Source organism: Aegilops tauschii, chromosome 6, assembly GCF_002575655.3.
Source record: "Aegilops tauschii subsp. strangulata cultivar AL8/78 chromosome 6, Aet v6.0, whole genome shotgun sequence".
NCBI classification, from domain to species: domain Eukaryota; kingdom Viridiplantae; phylum Streptophyta; class Magnoliopsida; order Poales; family Poaceae; genus Aegilops; species Aegilops tauschii.
In genome coordinates this window covers 35,305,587-35,323,717 of record NC_053040.3, presented here as the reverse complement: position 1 = coordinate 35,323,717, position 18,131 = coordinate 35,305,587, and the positions used below count along the sequence as shown (strand labels likewise).

Genomic DNA, 18,131 nt, shown 5'->3' with positions numbered 1-18,131 from the left:
TTGGGCCGCCATGTATCGAGGATCTTCTGCCTCTCGATTGTAACTCTATTATTTTGGAATAAAACTCTATTCTCCTCGCAAAAAAGAAGAAGAAAAATTACACTTACATCGTCTATGATAATTGAAAGAAGAAAACTAAGGAGGGGGTTGGGCAGCCAAGTCTCAGGTTCCTATTGCAGATCAACGATGCATCTTGCCGGGAATTGTAGCTCAAATCTGAGGTAGCGAGATTACAATGCCACATCTCGGAGTCCTCCCTCTTGCGCATTTTCAATCTAGCCGGCCTTGGACGGTAATGATTTTTATTTTTTGCCTAGTTTCTATTGTTTCTTTATATGATCTTTGAGTGATCTAGGCGATAGAACGGTATTTTGCAAAGAGAAAATCGATCACTAGATTCAAATAATGATTGAGGCCCGTCATGATTGCCCGTCACACTTTGGCAAAGTGCATCGAATTTACTGCAAGTGGTGTCCCGAAGCCATCTAAGCATAGAGAAATTAATTTAGACGAGTCACCTTATGATCTGGATATGATTGGAAGAAATTTCAAACACAGAGAAATCAAGTTACGAAGTTATTTCAGTATCACTATTTATAATAGGTAAACAAGTGATTTTATAATTTATCCAACATGTATATCCTACCCTCTTCTTTTTTTAGTTTAACAAAATATGTGGTAAGCGATATCATCATATGTCTATTAGCTATGTTGGTCTGAGTGTTATATTTTTGTTGTAAGAAGGTCTAAAATTAGAGTTTACATTTAGTTATTTTGTATGAAATCCTCGTATTGAGTGAACCCAATGGCTAAATTTTCTGGCTCCGCCCCTGGCAGCCATACAAACGGCGGATCAACTCTTGCCTGACTAGCTACAAAAGTAAATAAATGGGCCGTGGACTGGCAAATTAGCGAGTTTTTTTAAATGTTTGTCAGTTGTTGCAAGAGGAAAGCGTCAAGTAGCTGGACATGGAGTTTTTTATTTTTTGGAAAAATAGCTGGACATGGAGTTTTGTCTCCCCGCTCACATGCACCATGTGAACAGTAAGCCAAAGAGGCGACGTTTCCGAAGACTGCCCGCGTTGCCTCTCACACTGGTCTCCGTTGTCACTTATCACCGCCTTCTCCTCTGTGGAACTTTTTTTCCCCAAAGTCCAAGTCGCGGAGGGAGAAAATACTTGGAAGCTGCAAGTAAAGAAAAAAGATCACTCCAGTCAACTCATCACTCCCGCCGCGTCAACTCCGATCATGGTCGTACGCGCCTAATCACTGTCACTGTTAAAGCTAAGCTTCACATCGGTGCCGTCCATTTGGCCTACGTCCACGTACGGGCAGTCAGTCTTCAGAGCGTGCCCCCCACGACCCGCCAAAAGAAAAACAGTACGTACAGTAATAATTTTACGTCTTGGCGACCACATCTTAGTCATATTTTATACTACGTGTGTATAAGTAATGGAGTTGCACCGACGAAAACCTCACTGTGCTCCGGAACGAGCCGCCCAGATCAAAAAGCAGTCATAGTTACAATCATTTTGGTTTCGGGCGTGTGCAGCTATACGCTACGTACAATCTACCATGGGCGTCGGCGACGGCGCACGCGCCAGCACCAATGGCCCGCCGCCGCTCCCATGCGTCGGCGTTGTAGTGGTCCCCGGGGTGCGCACCGAACAGATGGGGGATCCGTCGAGCTACGTCGTCGCCGGCAAGCTCCTGGTCGCCGCGGCCGGGGCGCTCGCGGGCGTCCTCCTGGCCCTCGTCGCGCTGCACGCGTACACCGGCACCCGGCGCCGGCGCTCGCGCGACCGCCTCCGTCTCCGCCACAGCCTGCATGCCATCTCCGACGGCGCTGTCCACGGCGGCGTGGCGGTGGCGCCTTCGCCGCGGGGGCTGGACCCCGCGGTGCTCCGCGCGCTCCCCGTGGCCGCCGCGGGCGACGGGGCCGGGAACTGCGCGGTGTGCCTCGCGGGGCTCGAGCGCGGCGAGGAGGCGCGCGCGCTGCCGCGGTGCGGCCACCGGTTCCACGTGGGGTGCATCGACGCGTGGTTCCGCGGGAACTCCACGTGCCCGCTGTGCCGCGCGGACGTCGAGGCGCCGGACGACGATGCCGAGGCTGAGGTGCGCGTAGACGTGGAGACGGGGGACGCCGCGGTCAAGGGCGGTGCGCCGGTGATGAAGAGGCTGTCGAGCGGCACGGATCTTGACAAGACGAGGCGGGCCTTTGCGTGCACCCGATCTGCGTCCTTCTGACATGCATGCTCGAGCCAAACAGTTTTGGGGTGTTTATTCCGTCGGACCGTGAATATCCTTTTGTTGATCATACTCGGCGTGTCTGGTCTCTACGTGTACAAATCTGGCAGATAGATATGTGTTGCAAGTATGATATTAAAAAGGACATGTGATTGAGTACATGGGGAGGAGTGTCATAGTCATGCCCGGAGAACGTAGCCGATGTTCGGTATCATGTTTTGTGATTGCTTGTCGTTGATAGATTGATTTGCGCCTCCAATTTCTAACACTTGTTATGACACATGACTTTAGTTATGTATACCGCTAATAAAGTTATAGTAGAGGGCAGGGCGGCAACCATGGAAATGCATTGGAAATGTTGAAGACGCACTTGAGTAGTAAAATGTATTGAAATAATTTTGAATTGTATTGAAATTAAGTAAAACACATTCCTAAATTAATTGAAATCATTATGTCATGAAATTCAAAATCAAACATTTTAACAGTTTTTCTAAATTTTCTTCAAGAAAATTAATTTCTGATAATTTGAAACTTTAGTCATTATTTCAATTGTACACTTGTATGTACTTCCTGCGTTTCTGGTATTCTCTTCAAATATCAAATGATACAATATTGCATTCAAATAAATGTGAGTATACCGCATAAATGCCGAAGCAAATGCAAAAGGTTTAGAAAAAAATAACATCCAATCATTGACATCCATTGCTGCAAGTAGATCGAAGTGTTGAACAAGTAATCAACGGGATGAATGGAAATGCAATGCCAGAAATTATTTTGTTCCACATCTTCCAAAGGGCCCACGGCTAAGCTACAAGGGTGATCCATTCCTATCATGCCCAAACTAACCCGGTTGCAATGCATAGGAAGAACATATTATCCGCATATGAGGAAGTTCACACACAAACCATTCCTCGGACTATCTTCTTATGCACTTAAAGTCTAGAAGGAAGCTTGTCTAACATCAGTTGCCAGATAAAGATCTTGATCTTCAAGGGAATTTTGACCCCCAAAACTCTTCATGATATCAATGGCCTCCCCAGAAACTGTTCATGATATAAATGGCCTCCCTTATTGTGATCATATTCTATTTAAAGACCTAGAATTCACAATACGCCAAATGATGATGCCCTCCCCCGGATTAAGCTGGTAAGCGCTCATTTCTAACAATAGTGCAACCCATCTATGATAATCCTCCTCCTCAAAGTTAGTGTGAAGGAACCTTCCAACATCCATTCTGAAAGTTTATTGAAGTCGTTAGTCAAGGTGAACACACTTACTAAACAAGGTAAGGAATTTTTTGGCACAACACTAATAAGGAAATCCTATAAGGGGTTATGCACTAATGTTAGTTATGATATTTTGCAAAAAGGTCCCTAGCAATATCTTTTGCGGTGTTGTTTGTGAGTCGTCTGTCCAATAGAATAACCTTCGTGAGGCATTTCTTCCGACACTTATGATCACTGCCCTCCCCACAACCTGTAGGTCGGTGTCAACATCAACCCACCGCCACCAGGCTCTGTGTGTCCATGTGCCACTAGGACCATATGCCCATGTGTGCACCGCATAGCTGGTCCATCTCACAACACGAGAGTAATTCTAAGATATTACGATGATTGTGGTTGTTTCTTGATTCTGCATATGCTCACAACTCGGAACAATCTAATAAAGATTTACAAATTAAGGGTAACTTTGTGATATTATAACATATTATATGCAGGTTTAGAACGCCGTATCAGAAAAGCGCACTATTCATGCTTTTTTTTGCTATGAATGATAAAGAAACTGATAATGCTAGCGACATGCAACTTGTAGGGATCTCAAACATTCTAGAGCTTTCTATTTATTTACACCTCAATTAAACAAGTATATAATCTCTAGATATATTTATCAAGATATATGTTAATTACTTTACTTTAGATCTCCTTACAAGACATTTAAATATATACTAAAGTATATGTGAACACATAAGTGGCACAAATTAATCTAGAGAATAATGTGATTTTGGCATTATTATTTTGCTTTGACCTTAGAGAAGCATTTGAATAAAAGCTTTTTCTCCATAGGAAACAATGTCTCAAACAAACTCGATCGCAAAATATAGTTTTTGAATTTAATGCATGTATATTTGTAATTGGGAAATTAGAATTGTATTTCAAGTACGATATACCTTGATATTTAATAGTGATATATGTTGCCATTTTTGGTAATGCAATACATGCTAATAACAAGCAATCCTGATAAAAAGCTAAAAGTGTTTAGTATAAATAAGATATAATGTTTTGTATTAAGTGACTTTAGATGTATTTGGCTGGTCAAAGTGGTAGTTCGTGGATTTTTCGGTGCATTGAGGTTTTTAAATATGTTACTTTAGAGTTATTTACAAGCTTTTGAACTGGCTTCACATAATTTGTATGCTTCTTTTTCAACTTCAGCTTGAACTTTCTGTAGAGTGTGATAGAGATATATCCCAATTTCCAAAATAGTGACCTGATGGTAGACCTCCTGTTGAGTGGGATTGTAGGAATAGTCTTTCTTCGACATCTTCCTTTTTCTGATTTGAATATCCACCTTCAAACCATGTGCAATTTGCTTCATTGACTTTTGTCGAATTCTTTGTATACTCCTGACATTTGACTGGAAAAAATTGCAATGTCTTTCTTATCATTTGAAAGAAATAACACCGAGCGCTTCCTCTCTCTCTTGCCAGTCCATGCTCTGGGCGATCTCGCCCAGCTGCCTGTTCCCCTGCAGGTTGTGTGGAAGTATCTCGACATACACGATCGATGATCTGGTTGCTTGAAGGGCAGGGAACCAGTTGGGGCCAGCAGGCGCAGCAGCCATGTCCTCTTTCTGTAAACAGAGTACACACATACAGATATAAGACAAGATGCAGATACAACATAAAACAAACAAACCCACGAAGGGATGGGATGGAAACCCAACTGCCAAAGAAATTTCCATTCCAAGTCACAGCAGGAGCAGAGTACACTTGATCCCTTGAAGCTAGTACTGTAACAGTAATATATGAACCTATCCTATCGATAGCAGCATGGATGGTAATTAATCAAGATGAAATCGAGCGAGTACTCTTCAGAGGAACTGCATTGCAAAGGAAGGAGGTCATACCTGCGTGGTCATGTAAACTACTCGTACGGCGAACCTTACCGCCACCAAATTCGCGAGATTCTACAGCAATGCAAGGCAAATTATGCTGCAAGATATCATTTGCCTTGCATTGCTGTAGAATGGAGTGATCCATACAACATTGGCAACTGACCAAGAATAATGTTATACTATTACTAATAAGGAAACCGGACGAAGAAAATGAATGCACATAAACAAATGGAGTGACCGTTTATATTTGGACAATTCAGCCGAGCAGAGCATAACCAGAGGCAGCCTGCAATGCAGCCCCTTTAGTCTCAGATCGCAAACATGGAAGAAACCAGAACTCGGAATCCGTCGATCGTCTTCACCGCGCGTAAGAAGAACAAGCAGATGCGACGAAAGCTCCGTTAGTAAGGAGAGCGTAGCAGTCCCACCTGGTCACCTCACTCGAATCATGAAGGAACGCAGCTTGGTCAGATCACGGGCGACACGAAACCCGAGATGAAGCTAGACAAAAGACCTACTACTACTAGACTACCTAGTACATCCAGAATCCAGGTGTCGCATGGAAGAGAAGCTAATCTCGCGCCACCGCCTCGTCAAATCGCCCGAAATGGTCCGAAGCGCTGGATTCCAACAAGACGACCAAACCCCTCGAAAACCCCAGAGCCACAAGGAGACAAACTAGCAGATCCAGAGAACCAAAAACCTCAGAGCACGCGCACGACCCGCCGAAAGAAAAACAGCACAGCACGTAATAATTTTACGTAAAACTAGATCTTAGTCATATTCTATACATATGTGTATAAGTAATGGAATTGCACCGAGGAAAACCTCACACTGCTCCGGAACGAGCCGCCTAGATAAAAAAGCAGTCATAGTTACAATCATTTTTCCTGAAATCTTAAACGCGCAGCTGCGCTCGTTTGTCGCGTCGAGCGCACGCACATCCACCGTTCGATTCGGTCGAGCGATCCCCCGCGCGCGATCCGCTTCCGACTAGGTGCCGTTACGGGATTCAGCGGCTCGTGCGGTGCGTGGTGGGCCCGACACCTTTATTCCAGGCGAAACCTCCCGCACCCGCAGAGATTTCATTCGAACTCCTCCCAATATCCCCTTCCTCTCCTCTAGCAACGACGCGACGAGGCGAGGTGCTATGGCGGTGGATCCGGCGCGGAGTCGCCGGTGCGGGAGGCCGTCCGCGAGCACCGCGAGTCGCGGGCTGCAGGCGGAGGTAAACCCGACACCTGTTCTCCCCTATTCTCGCTCTGCTTCCTGGTTGCGGTCCATGGCGTTTAGGGTTTCGGTGACGGGGCGGGCACGAGGTTGTCCATGGCATCCTTCGGCTCCTCCTCGTCAATGCCTGGGAAGGGCGTGGCGTTGCTATGGCGGGGGGGGGGGGGGGGGGGGGAGGTTGGGGTGGTGCTGGGGGGAGGCGGGATTGAGTCGCTGTAAGGGGACACACGCGAACGAATCCTGGTGACTGGGGCATAGGATTCTTTTTTTGATGCTGCTTGCTTCTCAGGACGCAGTTGCTCATAATTTTGATGGCAGTTGCTTAGATTTTTCCTGTAATTTGCGAGATGGAGGGGCAGGGTAAGGGGATGCATCTGACTTGGGCAGTTGCTCATAATTTTGATGGCAGTTGCTTAGATTTTTCCTGTGATTTGCGAGATGGAGGGGCAGGGTAAGGGGATGCATCTGACTTAGGAAGTTGTTCATAAATTTGATGCTAGTTGCTTAGATTTTTCCTGCAAATTTGCGAGGGGAGGGTCAGGGGATGCATTTGACTTGGGCAATTGTATAGAATTTTGATGGTAGTTGCTTACGTTTTTCCTGCATTTTGTGAGGGGAGGGTCAGGGCAAGGGGATGCATCTAACAGAGGCACATGATTCATTTTTTTCTTCTGATGTTGCTTGAATTCCTGGATTGAGTTGTATAGTGATATGATTGTAGTTGCTTAGTTCCCCCCCTCACAATTTTTCTGTGATGGAGGGGCGATCGAAGTTCATAGTATCCACAGTTGCACTAATTAGGGCAGTAGTCGCCTTGTGTTCAACGTTAAAGTAGCACAGTATTTTGGGGGGGGGGATGGTTTTTGTGATTGGTTGATTTTTAGTTATTGCCTAGATTTGCAGCACCAAGTTGTTATCGTTTTTGTAGCGTTCTTTAAATTACTATATGAAACATGACGTTGCCTATATCCACCATCGAGTTGCGGTTTTTATCGCAACTATGAATAGGAGATGAGATATCTCTCACGAATAAGTGGCAACTTTTTATGAGTGTTTTTGATGTTTTAGCTAATGTGATGAAGATGAATATGTGACTTTTTTTGTGATGAGGAGTTTTTTATGTGCTTGTTTTATGTCATTTATTTTAGTTGCCACAAAATAATGAGTAGTTGCATAGTTTTCAACACCAAGTTGCCTTTGCAAGCACTAGCATTCAGTAGTTGAGTTATCTCTGGGTAGGAGTAAATGGAGATCGTTCATCTCCAAATGACAGTGAAGTTACCTCCAAATGCAAGTAGTATCATTGAGCAGTTGAGTTATAGGACTTTGTATCTTTTTTCCATGAACATGGTTTTTTTTGGTGTGTTTCTTTTACAGAATGGCTTCGAAAAGCAAAAGGCCCGCGGGAAGAACTGATGGTGAAATGAGGGAGAAGAAGTGGCTGCTCAATCAGCAAGGAGTAATGTTGGACGCAAGCGCGGGCGGATGAATCAGGATCCTATACGTGGTGGTCGGGCAGGGAAACGGGCCACCAATTCTGCCCGGGGTGGTCGGGCGGGGAAACGGGCCACCGATTCCGCCCCTCGTGATGAAGGAGGGAGAAATCCGAAACATGCGAAGAAAGTCGCGGACGAGGTATTTTTTTATGAAAAACTTGAAAGAAGGGAGGCATCCTTTTTTTTGAAATATGTAATGCTCAATTAGCATGCCATTTTCTTTTGTAGATGCACTCCTATCTTTGATAAGCAGCAGAATAGCAGTGTAGCAGTTGCCTAGTTTAGTACTAGTAGTTGCAGTTCAATATAGATCTAGTTGCTCAGTTTTTTAGCAAACACAGCTTTGCTTTTTTTAATTATGGTGTGGTTTGCTTAGCTTAGTAGAGTGAGTTGCTCAGCTTAATATAGTGGGTTTCTCAATTTAATATAATTGCCGCTGCCTTTTTTTAATGAGTTTTCCCGTTCATTTTTTATGCAGATTGGTAGCAGTGGGCCACCACCGAGGAACAGGGCATCACCTTCAAGAATTTTTGTCCTAAACAGTGGCCTCGATGATACACAAAAGGATGCCATCGGTGATATAAGCTTTGGGGGCGTGCTTGATATCAGGACAAGAACAATGAAAGGAGATCTTGTGAAGTTTGTCATGAAGTGTTATGATCCAGAGTTGTCGCAGCTTATTATCCCAGATAGGGGGAAGATCCCAGTTGATGCAGCAAGCGTAGAAAGAATCCGGGGTTTGCCAAGTGGGCAGAGGAAGGTTGCGTATGAAGTGGAGCCGGGCGTAGTTAGGTTGTTCAACGAGAAGTTCGACATCCCGACAGGGCCCGCGCCATTAGTGACCGAGTGGTGCAAAATGATAAATGATATGGGAGTTGTTGCGGACGACAAGTTCTTAAGTGCATGGCTGGTTGTTGTTTATAGTTGTTTTCTTGCACCGACCACCAGCTTGAAGGTGTCACTGCACACATACTCAGCTGGGCTGAATCCACGTGAGGTTGGGAATTCAAATGTTTGCCAGTTTGTCGTCGACCAACTAAGGCTTGCTTTCATGGGTTTTGGAGACAAGAAGAATACTATATGCTGCTGCCTTTTTCACCTAGTGGTAAAATGATCTAGACCTCCCCCCCTCTTTTTTCGGTTCATTTCACGTTATATGTTTCATGCTGAAGTTGGATAGGTCTTTTCGCAACTCACATGTGTTGTCTATTTTTTGACACAGCTCCTCTACCTTGACTCGCTTGATGGGGACTACATGACAGTCCATAAGGATTATGTGGATAAGAGGACGGCAACTGTTCTTCCAAGGGTCAAAGCATGGAATGAAGGTCTGATCAAATCAGTAATTAAGAAGGACAGGATTGGGAAGGGTGTCTATGGAAAGTTGCGAGTAAGTGTTACTTTACTTTCCGAACAAATTTTTTTGTAGTTGCATGATTTTTTTCATGCAGTTGCCCACCTATAGGGATTGTGTTGCCTAATTTTAGGAGCTAGTTGCTTTGAAGCTAGTTTCATGACAGTTTTTTTTGCATGGAAATTTGTATGGTAATCTTCCTCATTTTGTCTCCAAGTAGTCATACATGCCCAATTACATGTTTTTTTAAGCAACAGTTGCCCACCTATAGTGATTGTGTTGCCTAATTTTAGGATCTAGCTGCTTTGAGCTAGTTTCATGATAGTTTTTTTGCATGGAAATTTGTATGGTAATCTTCCTCATTTTGTCTCCAAGTAGTCATACATGTCCAATTACATGAGTTTTTTTAAGCAACAGTTGCCCACCTATAGTGATTGTGTTGCCTAATTTTAGGATCTATCTGCTTTGAGCTAGTTTCATGATAGTTTTTTTTGCATGGAAATTTGTATGGTAATCTTCCTCATTTTGTCTCCAAGTAGTCATACATGTCCAATTACATGAGTTTTTTTAAGCAACAGTTGCCAATAATTTATATTTTTTGTAGTTGCTCAATTTATCGGGGGGTTGCTGTAGGTGCTGTAGTTTTTTGTGATGTCCATAACTGCAGTTGCCATCAATAGTGTTGGTGTTGCCCTAAGTTAGGGAGGCAGTTGCTCATCCATCCCCTCTTTTGAACTTTTTTGATCTTTTTTCTAACTGAGTTTATCATGTACATTTTTGTTACAAAAAACAGCTCAAAGCCGAGTTCTCGAGGTGCGCAGAAGACAGTGTTTTTGGGAGCACGGATCACATCCAGAAGTTTGTTGCTACGAGGCTTCCTCAAAACTACAACACCAATGTATTTTCTTTGCTACCATGGTTTTGCTCATTTCATAAGAAACGGACTGCATTTTTTGTTCATCATTGTTGTTACATAGACCGCTCATCTTTGAGTTTTTTATTTTTGTGTTTTGCAGAAACAAAGGAGGTTGTCAATGCTGGTCCACGATATGTGCTCTGCAATATCAGTCCAAATTGGGAGGTTTGTTCAAGGGGTTGGCAAGTTGGAAGAGGAGGAGGTTGAACCAGCAGCCACAAGTGTTTCTAGGGTCGCAAGCGTATGTCAATCAGCACGGCAGATAAGGGCAGCGGCAAGTCCGAAACAGTAGAAGGTTGCAAAGCAAAAGAATACAAGGGGCAGTAGCAGTCGGTGCAAGGAGACACTTTTGGCGTCCGATGACGAGGAGGAGGAATCTGATGATGAAAAATTTGAATCTTCAGAAGAAGAAGAAGAGGAGGAAGGGAAAGATGAGGACGGTCCTGAAGAGGAGAGTTCGGATCAGGACGGGGATAGCAATGATGACGACGACGATGATGATGACTATGATGATGATGTTCCGTCATACAACAGCCCGCCAGCAGCCACAGAAGCTGGTGATGATGATTCACAGCACATGGATGTTGACAACTCACAGCCGCCCCTTGCTGGTGAAGACGATGGTGAAGATGAGGAAGAGAACGACGAGGATGATGTTGAAGAGGAAGAGCAGGACAGGGAGGAGGATAATGAAGAGGAACATGACGATGAAGAGAACAAAGAGAAGGAGAGAAATGTGGAAGAGGGCAATGATAAAGAGAATGAACCAGAAAATAAAGAGGGAGAATCGGAGGAGAAACAGGATGATGAAAAGAATGAAGAGGAGGAAAAAGAGGAGGAAGACAGAGAGGATGAAGATGATGAGGCGGAGCAAGATGGTGGGGTGGGAAGAAGGGGGGTGAAGATAAGGATGCTGGCGGCACTGACGGCAACGCTAGCACTGACCAGCCTAGCGAGGGAGGTGGTGATGATGAGGGAGGTGCACGAAATCCGGGGTGGTGTGGGGGCAGTGACGACGATGAGGTGCCGCTTAGTACGATCATGGAGAAACTCAAGCGTACTGGCAAGGAAAAAAGTGAGCTTGAGGAAACGATGTCCGTCGAGAGCACACAAGGAAGCATCCAAAGCGCCGACAGTTAATTTCAGAGCAGCTTCGTTAAGATGGACATGCGGAAGGAGCCGTTTGAGGTTCAGAGTGGGCCTGTCATTTCAGCTGTAGATGTGGTGAGGATTGGAGATACCCAGTACAGACAGAAACAGGTCATCCCCGAGACCCATGATATCCCTCTTTTCCCGATGCCCGCGATGCCAACTGAGGAAAAATTCTCCGGGATGGATTTGTGCCTTAAGACGATGGTAGATGAGTTGGAACTACCAAGTTTTGGCTAAAAAGAGAAGGAAAGAAAGCTTGCAGGAGGAGTTGGAGCGGCTGTCATGAGGAAGGTCAAGAAAGTGAGCCATAAGACAGTTAAGGCTTCTGTTATGTCTCCAAAAGGAAGCGAGGATGCGGCTGTTCAAAGTGCTGCAACTACGACAACCAGCTAGCAAGCTCCGACAACTCAGAGGCCGATAGATGAAGCCGCAAGTCAGAAAGCCACATCACCAGCAAAAAGCAAGGTTTACCAGAAAAGAGCAGCAAAGAAGCAAAACAGGGCAACTGATCATATTCTGCAAGCAACTGAACAGAAAAAACAAGCAACTGCTGAATCAGCAAAGACTGAAAACAGAGCAACTGGTGCTACCTTTGAAGCAACTCAGCAAAAAACTCAGGCAACCAGAGTGAGCATGCAGGCAGCAACTGCCTAGGAATCAGCAGCCCCTCCCACGCAAAGTACGGAGGCAACTGCTGTGCTTGAGGAAGCAACCCCTGAGCAGGAGCAAGCAACTGCCCAGGAATCAATAGACAAGCCTCCGGTACTCCCCAACAAGAAGCGTGCTCTGCAAAGGGGAAAGAAATATCATTCCATGATATTAGGGACATCAACGAGCTGCTTGAGAAGTGTGTGAGCCCAGGTTCGACGCCACCGCTCGTGAGGAGTAATTCTGCTGGCACCGTACCTGTAATACGGACACCAGCTTCCATCAATCTATGTAACATCCCAAATTTTCAATTTGGAATGTTATACATTAGATCATCATGCATATCATATTTTATTGCATTTTGATTTGCGATCCTAGAAATTTCACGCAACTCAAGGACCCACGGAGAGAGTTGGGGATTTCGTTATTTTCATATTTGGGTTTTCTCAAATTTTGAAAATAGGATCATTTGTTTTAATTATTTTTCTCTCTGAAAATATTTCATATCAAAATATATGAGAGCGGATAAAATGACTTCTCCACAAATAATGAAATATTGGAGGAAAAATATTAAAATCAAATATTTGATTTTATTTAATTTTATTCAAATTAGGAAATACGCCTTTTTCAAAATTGTATTTTAGGCCCAAATAAATGATCATCTTGTCCGGCTTATTTTTAGAGGACGGGGAAAATTTATTTCCGGATTTTTGGAGTGAGTTTAGTATCTCTTTTCTTACTTTTTCAGCATGTCTGAATTATTAAAAAAACAAAAAGTCAACCGCCTTACAGGCCGTGTCCGACCCGGACACCTCAGCCCGGCCGGCCTTTAAAGCCGCGGCCCGAGCCCCGCCTCAGCCCAAGTCGCCGCCGCCCCAAAACCCTAGCTGCCGCCGCCGCCCGCGCCGCCGCCGCTGCCCCGCGCCGCCGCCGCCGCCCGCGTCGCCTGACCCCCCACCCGCCGGAGCCCCGCCGCCGTCCGCCGCCGCCCGCGTCGCCCCGCCGCCCGACCCGCCACCCGCCGGAGCCCCGCCGCCTCTCGCCCGACGCCGCCACCCACCGGAGCCGCTCGCCGCCGCCGCCGTCACGCGAACCGAGGCAGCCGCCGGTTTTTCTCGGAAAACCGTTCGGTTTTATTTCGAAACCGAGATGCGTTTTTTATATATTAGATCGGTTATTTTTTTTCTGGTGATGGTGGCAACTTTTAACAACTACCAGGAGTTGGTAGATAGAGCTCTCATGATTGAAGGGAAGCAGCAGCAGATTGAGAGTCGTAAGAGGAAGTATGGACAAGGAAAGTACAGTACAGGAGCTCACCAGAAGCCTCGTTTTACCCCGAACTCGGGAGGACACCTTCAGCATTACCATGGAGGTCACAATCACAATGGAGGAAGTTCGCACAATCATAGTGGCCCCAAGAATGGCAATGGGAACGGAGGAAGCAACGGACAGAACCGTACCAACCCATCAACCCCAGCCAAGAGGGATCTAAGCCACATTACCTGTTTCAAGTGCCAGAAGACTGGACATTATGCCACTGATTGTCCAGAAGCAAAGAATGGAAATGGCAATGGAAGCTCGGGAAAGAAGCCGAACCCTTTCAACAGGGGACAGGTGAACCACGTTAATGTGGAGGAGGTTGAAGCACAACCTGATGCAGTAATAGGTAAGTTCTTGGTTAAGTCATTTACTGCAATCGTTCTTTTTGATACTGGTGCATCACATTCATACATATCAAGGGGATTTGTGGATAAGTTTAATTTGCCCACCAAAGTTCTTAGAACACCTATGTTAGTAACCTCGCCAGGAGCAGAGTATATGGCAAGCCAAGGATGTTTTCAGTTGCCATTGGCCATAGGTAGGCATGTTTTCCCCTTAGACCTAATAGTTTTGGAGTCACAAGGTTTGGATGTGATTTTGGGAATGGATTGGCTATCGATTTATGGAGGAAACATCGATTGCGCCAGTAAGACGATTTTGCTTACTACCCCAGAAGGAAGAAGGAGTAAGTATGTATCCCGACATGTGCCGAAGAGGACTCAAGTGAATTCCTTATCAGGAGTTGTACAGGAGGAAGTACCAGTGGTGAAGGAATTCCCTGACATATTTCCAGAGGAGTTGCCAGGCATGCCACCGGATAGAGACATCGAGTTTTTGATTGAGCTTTTGCCAGGCACTGGGCCAATATCTAAGAGACCGTACAGGATGCCCGCTAAGGATTTGGAAGAAATTAAGAAGCAGATTAAGGAGTTACTGGATAAAGGATATATTCGCCCAAGTTCGTCACCTTGGGGATCACCCGTACTTCTAGTGGAGGAGAAAGATGGATCGTTGAGGTTGGTTGTTGATTATCGTGGATTGAATGAAGTAACAATCAAGAATAAGTACCCACTGCCGATGATCAATGATCTGTTTGACCGACTACAAGGAGCTAAAGTATTTTCCAAGATTGATTTGCGATCAGGATACCACCAGTTGAAGATTCGAGAGCAGGATATACCCAAGACAGCTTTTACCACAAGGTATGGGCTATATGAGTACACCGTTATGTCATTTGGCCTGACTAACGCACCTGCCTATTTCATGAACATGATGAACAAAGTGTTTATGGAGTTTTTGGATAAGTTCGTCGTAGTGTTCATTGATGATATTCTGGTCTATTCGAAGAATGAAGAAGAGCATAAGGAGCATTTGCGTTTGGTACTTGGAAAGCTCAGAGAACATCAGTTATATGCCAAGTTCAGCAAGTGCGAGTTTTGGTTAAAGGAAGTTGGATTCCTTGGACATGTTATATCCGGAGAAGGAATAGCAGTAGATCCCACCAAGGTTAACACTGTGACAAATTGGGAAGCACCCACGATAGTTGGAGAAATCCGGAGTTTTCTTGGACTCGCAGGATATTACCGGAGATTCATCGAGAATTTCTCGAAGATTGCAAAGCCTATGACGGAGTTGTTGAAGAAGGACACCAAATTCATTTGGACTGAGGAATGTGAGGCTAGTTTCCAGGAATTGAAGAAACGTTTGGTTACAGCGCCAGTGTTGATTCTGCCAGATCAACGCAAGGATTATGAAGTATATTGCAATGCTTCTCGTCGAGGACTTGGAGCAGTACTAATGCAGGAGGGAAGAGTTGTTTCGTATGCCTCACGACAGCTTAAACCCCATGAGTTGAATTATGCTACACTTGATTTGGAGTTAGCAGCCGTAGTGCATGCGTTGAAGACATGGAGACATTTTCTCATCGGAAACCATTGTGAGGTGTACACGGATCACAAGAGTTTGAAGTACATCTTCACGCAGAAGGAGTTGAATCTCAGGCAAAGGAGATGGTTGGAGCTCATTAAGGATTATGATATGAGATTGCATTATCACCCAGGGAAGGCTAACATAGTAGCCGATGCGTTGAGCCGCAAGAGCCATGTCAACACGCTCATGACCGGAGAGTTACCCAAGAAGTTAGCAGAGGATCTTCGTGAACTATGTTTGGAAATAGTTCCAAGAGGTTTTGTAGCAGCATTGGAGATTCAGTCTACTTTGATGGATAAGATCAGAGAAGCTCAGAAAACAGACAAGGAAATTGCTGAGATAAAGGAAAGGATGAGTAAAGGAAAAGCCAAGGGATTTCGTGAGGATGAACATGATACCTTATGGTTTGAGGACCGCGTTTATGTGCCTAATGATCCGGAGATCAGGAAGTTGATTCTGCAAGAGGCTCATGATTCACCATATTCGATTCACCTAGGAAATACCAAGATGTATTTGGATTTGAAGGATACTTTCTGGTGGACCGGAATGAAGAAGGATATTGCCGGAGTATGTAGCAGTTTGTGATGTATGTCAGAGAGTAAAGGCAGAGCATCAGAAGCCAGCAGGATTGCTACAACCATTGCCGATACCCGAATGGAAATGGGATAAGCTAGGCATGGATTTTATCACAGGATTGCCCAGGACTCGTTTAGGCTATGACTCGATATGGGTTGTAGTTGATCGTTTGACGAAGGTAGCTCATTTCATCCTAGTAAAGACCACTTATACAAGGTGCTAATTTGGCAAAGATATACATGACCAGGATCATATGTCTGCATGGAGTTCCGAGGACCATTGTATCAGATAGAGGAACCCAGTTTACTTCAAAGTTTTGGAATCAGTTGCACGAGACTTTGGGTACCAGGCTAGAGTTCAGTACAGCCTTTCATCCACAGACAGACGGACAGACCGAGAGAGTCAATCAGATTTTGGAGGACATGCTGAGAGCTTGTGCGCTAGATTATGGATCTAGTTGGGATGACAATTTGCCATATGCAGAGCTCTCTTACAACAACAGTTATCAATCCAGTTTGAAGATGGCCCCTTTCGAAGCTCTGTACGGAAGGAGGTGCAGGACACCGTTGTTGTGGGACGAAGTTGGAGACCGCCAGTTGTTTGGACCAGATTTGATTAAAGAGTCTGAACAGAAAGTGAAGTTGATTCGCGATAGGCTCAAGGTAGCTCAGTCCAGGCAGAAGAGTTATGCGGATTCTAAATGCAAGGAGACAGTTTACGAAGTCGGAGACAGGGTTTATCTTCGAGTATCACCACTTCGAGGAGTAAAGCGCTTTGGAGTTAAGGGAAAGTTAGCGCCACGTTTTGTAGGACCATACAAAGTTTTGGAGCGTATGGGGGAAGTTGCTTACAAGTTGGAATTGCCCGAAGGATTGTCGGGAGTTCACGATGTGTTCCATGTTTCTCAGCTGAAGAAGTGCCACGCAGAGATGGCTGAGATACCACTGAGAGATACAGTGCCATTGGAAGCGATTCAGCTGGATAGTGACTTGACCTATGAGGAGAAACCAGTTAAGATTCTTGAGTATGCCAGCCGAGTCACCCGCAGCAAGGTTATCAAGTTTTGCAAAGTTCAGTGGAGTCACCATACCGAGGATGAAGCCACCTGGGAGCGAGAGGAAGATCTACGGAAGGACCACTCTCACCTATTTTCTAGCCAACCCGAATCTCGAGGGCGAGATTCATCTTAAGGGGGGTAGGTTTGTAACATCCCAAATTTTCAATTTGGAATGTTATACATTAGATCATCATGCATATCATATTTTATTGCATTTTGATTTGCGATCCTAGAAATTTCACGCAACTCAAGGACCCACAGAGAGAGTTGGGGATTTCGTTATTTTCATATTTGGGTTTTCTCAAATTTTGAAAATAGGATCATTTGTTTTAATTATTTTTCTCTCTGAAAATATTTCATATCAAAATATATGAGAGGGGATAAAATGACTTCTCCACAAATAATGAAATATTGGAGGAAAAATATTAAAAACAAATATTTGATTTTATTTGGATTTTATTTGATTTTATTCGAATTAGGAAAAATACGCGTTTTCCAAAATTGCATTTTAGGCCCAAATAAATGTTCATCTAGTCCGGCTTATTTTTAGAGGACGGGGAAAATTTATTTCAAGATTTTTGGAGTCTGTTTAGTATTTCTTTTCTTACTTTTTCCGCACGTTCGATTTTTTTTAAAAAAATTCAACCGCCTTACGGGCCGTGTCCGACCCGGACACCTCAGCCCGGCCGGCCTTTAAAGCCGCGGCCCGAGCCCCGCCTCAGCCCAAGTCGCCGCCGCCCTGAATCCCTAGCCGCCGCCGCCCCGCGCCGCCGCCGCCCGACCCGCCACCCGCCGGAGCCCCGCCGCCGCCCGCGTCGCCCCGCCGCCCGACCCGCCACCCGCTGGAGCCCCGCCGCCGCCCCGCCGCCTCTCGCCCGACGCCGCCACCCGCCGGAGCCGCTCGCCGCCGCCGCCGTCACGCGAACCGAGGTAGCCGCTGGTTTTTCTCAAAAAACCGTTCGATTTTATTTTGAAACCGAGATGCGTTTTTTATATATATTAGATCGATTTAATTTTTTTCCGGTTTAGTTAAATAGCGGACGCCTGTTCATTCGTTCGTTTTAACGAACGGTTTTCTTTTTTTACAGACAG

The 18,131-nt window shown here is 45.2% G+C and overlaps 1 protein-coding gene across 1 annotated transcript; it reads left to right on the top strand.

Annotated features, from left to right (window-relative positions):
* The first annotated feature begins 319 nt into the window (after window positions 1–319).
* Window positions 320–2,584, top strand: LOC109781645 (RING-H2 finger protein ATL5). The gene has a single exon (XM_020340229.4). It carries the CDS (start codon window positions 1,576–1,578, stop codon window positions 2,245–2,247), a length of 672 nt encoding a protein of 223 aa, XP_020195818.1. The 5' UTR covers window positions 320–1,575; the 3' UTR covers window positions 2,248–2,584.
* Window positions 2,585–18,131: the final 15,547 nt, after the last annotated feature.

What these genes read in the sequence shown, in the direction of transcription:
- LOC109781645 (XM_020340229.4), top strand. Translation starts at nt 1,576, where the DNA reads ATGGGCGTCGGCGACGGCGCACGCGCCAGCACCAATGGCCCGCCGCCG.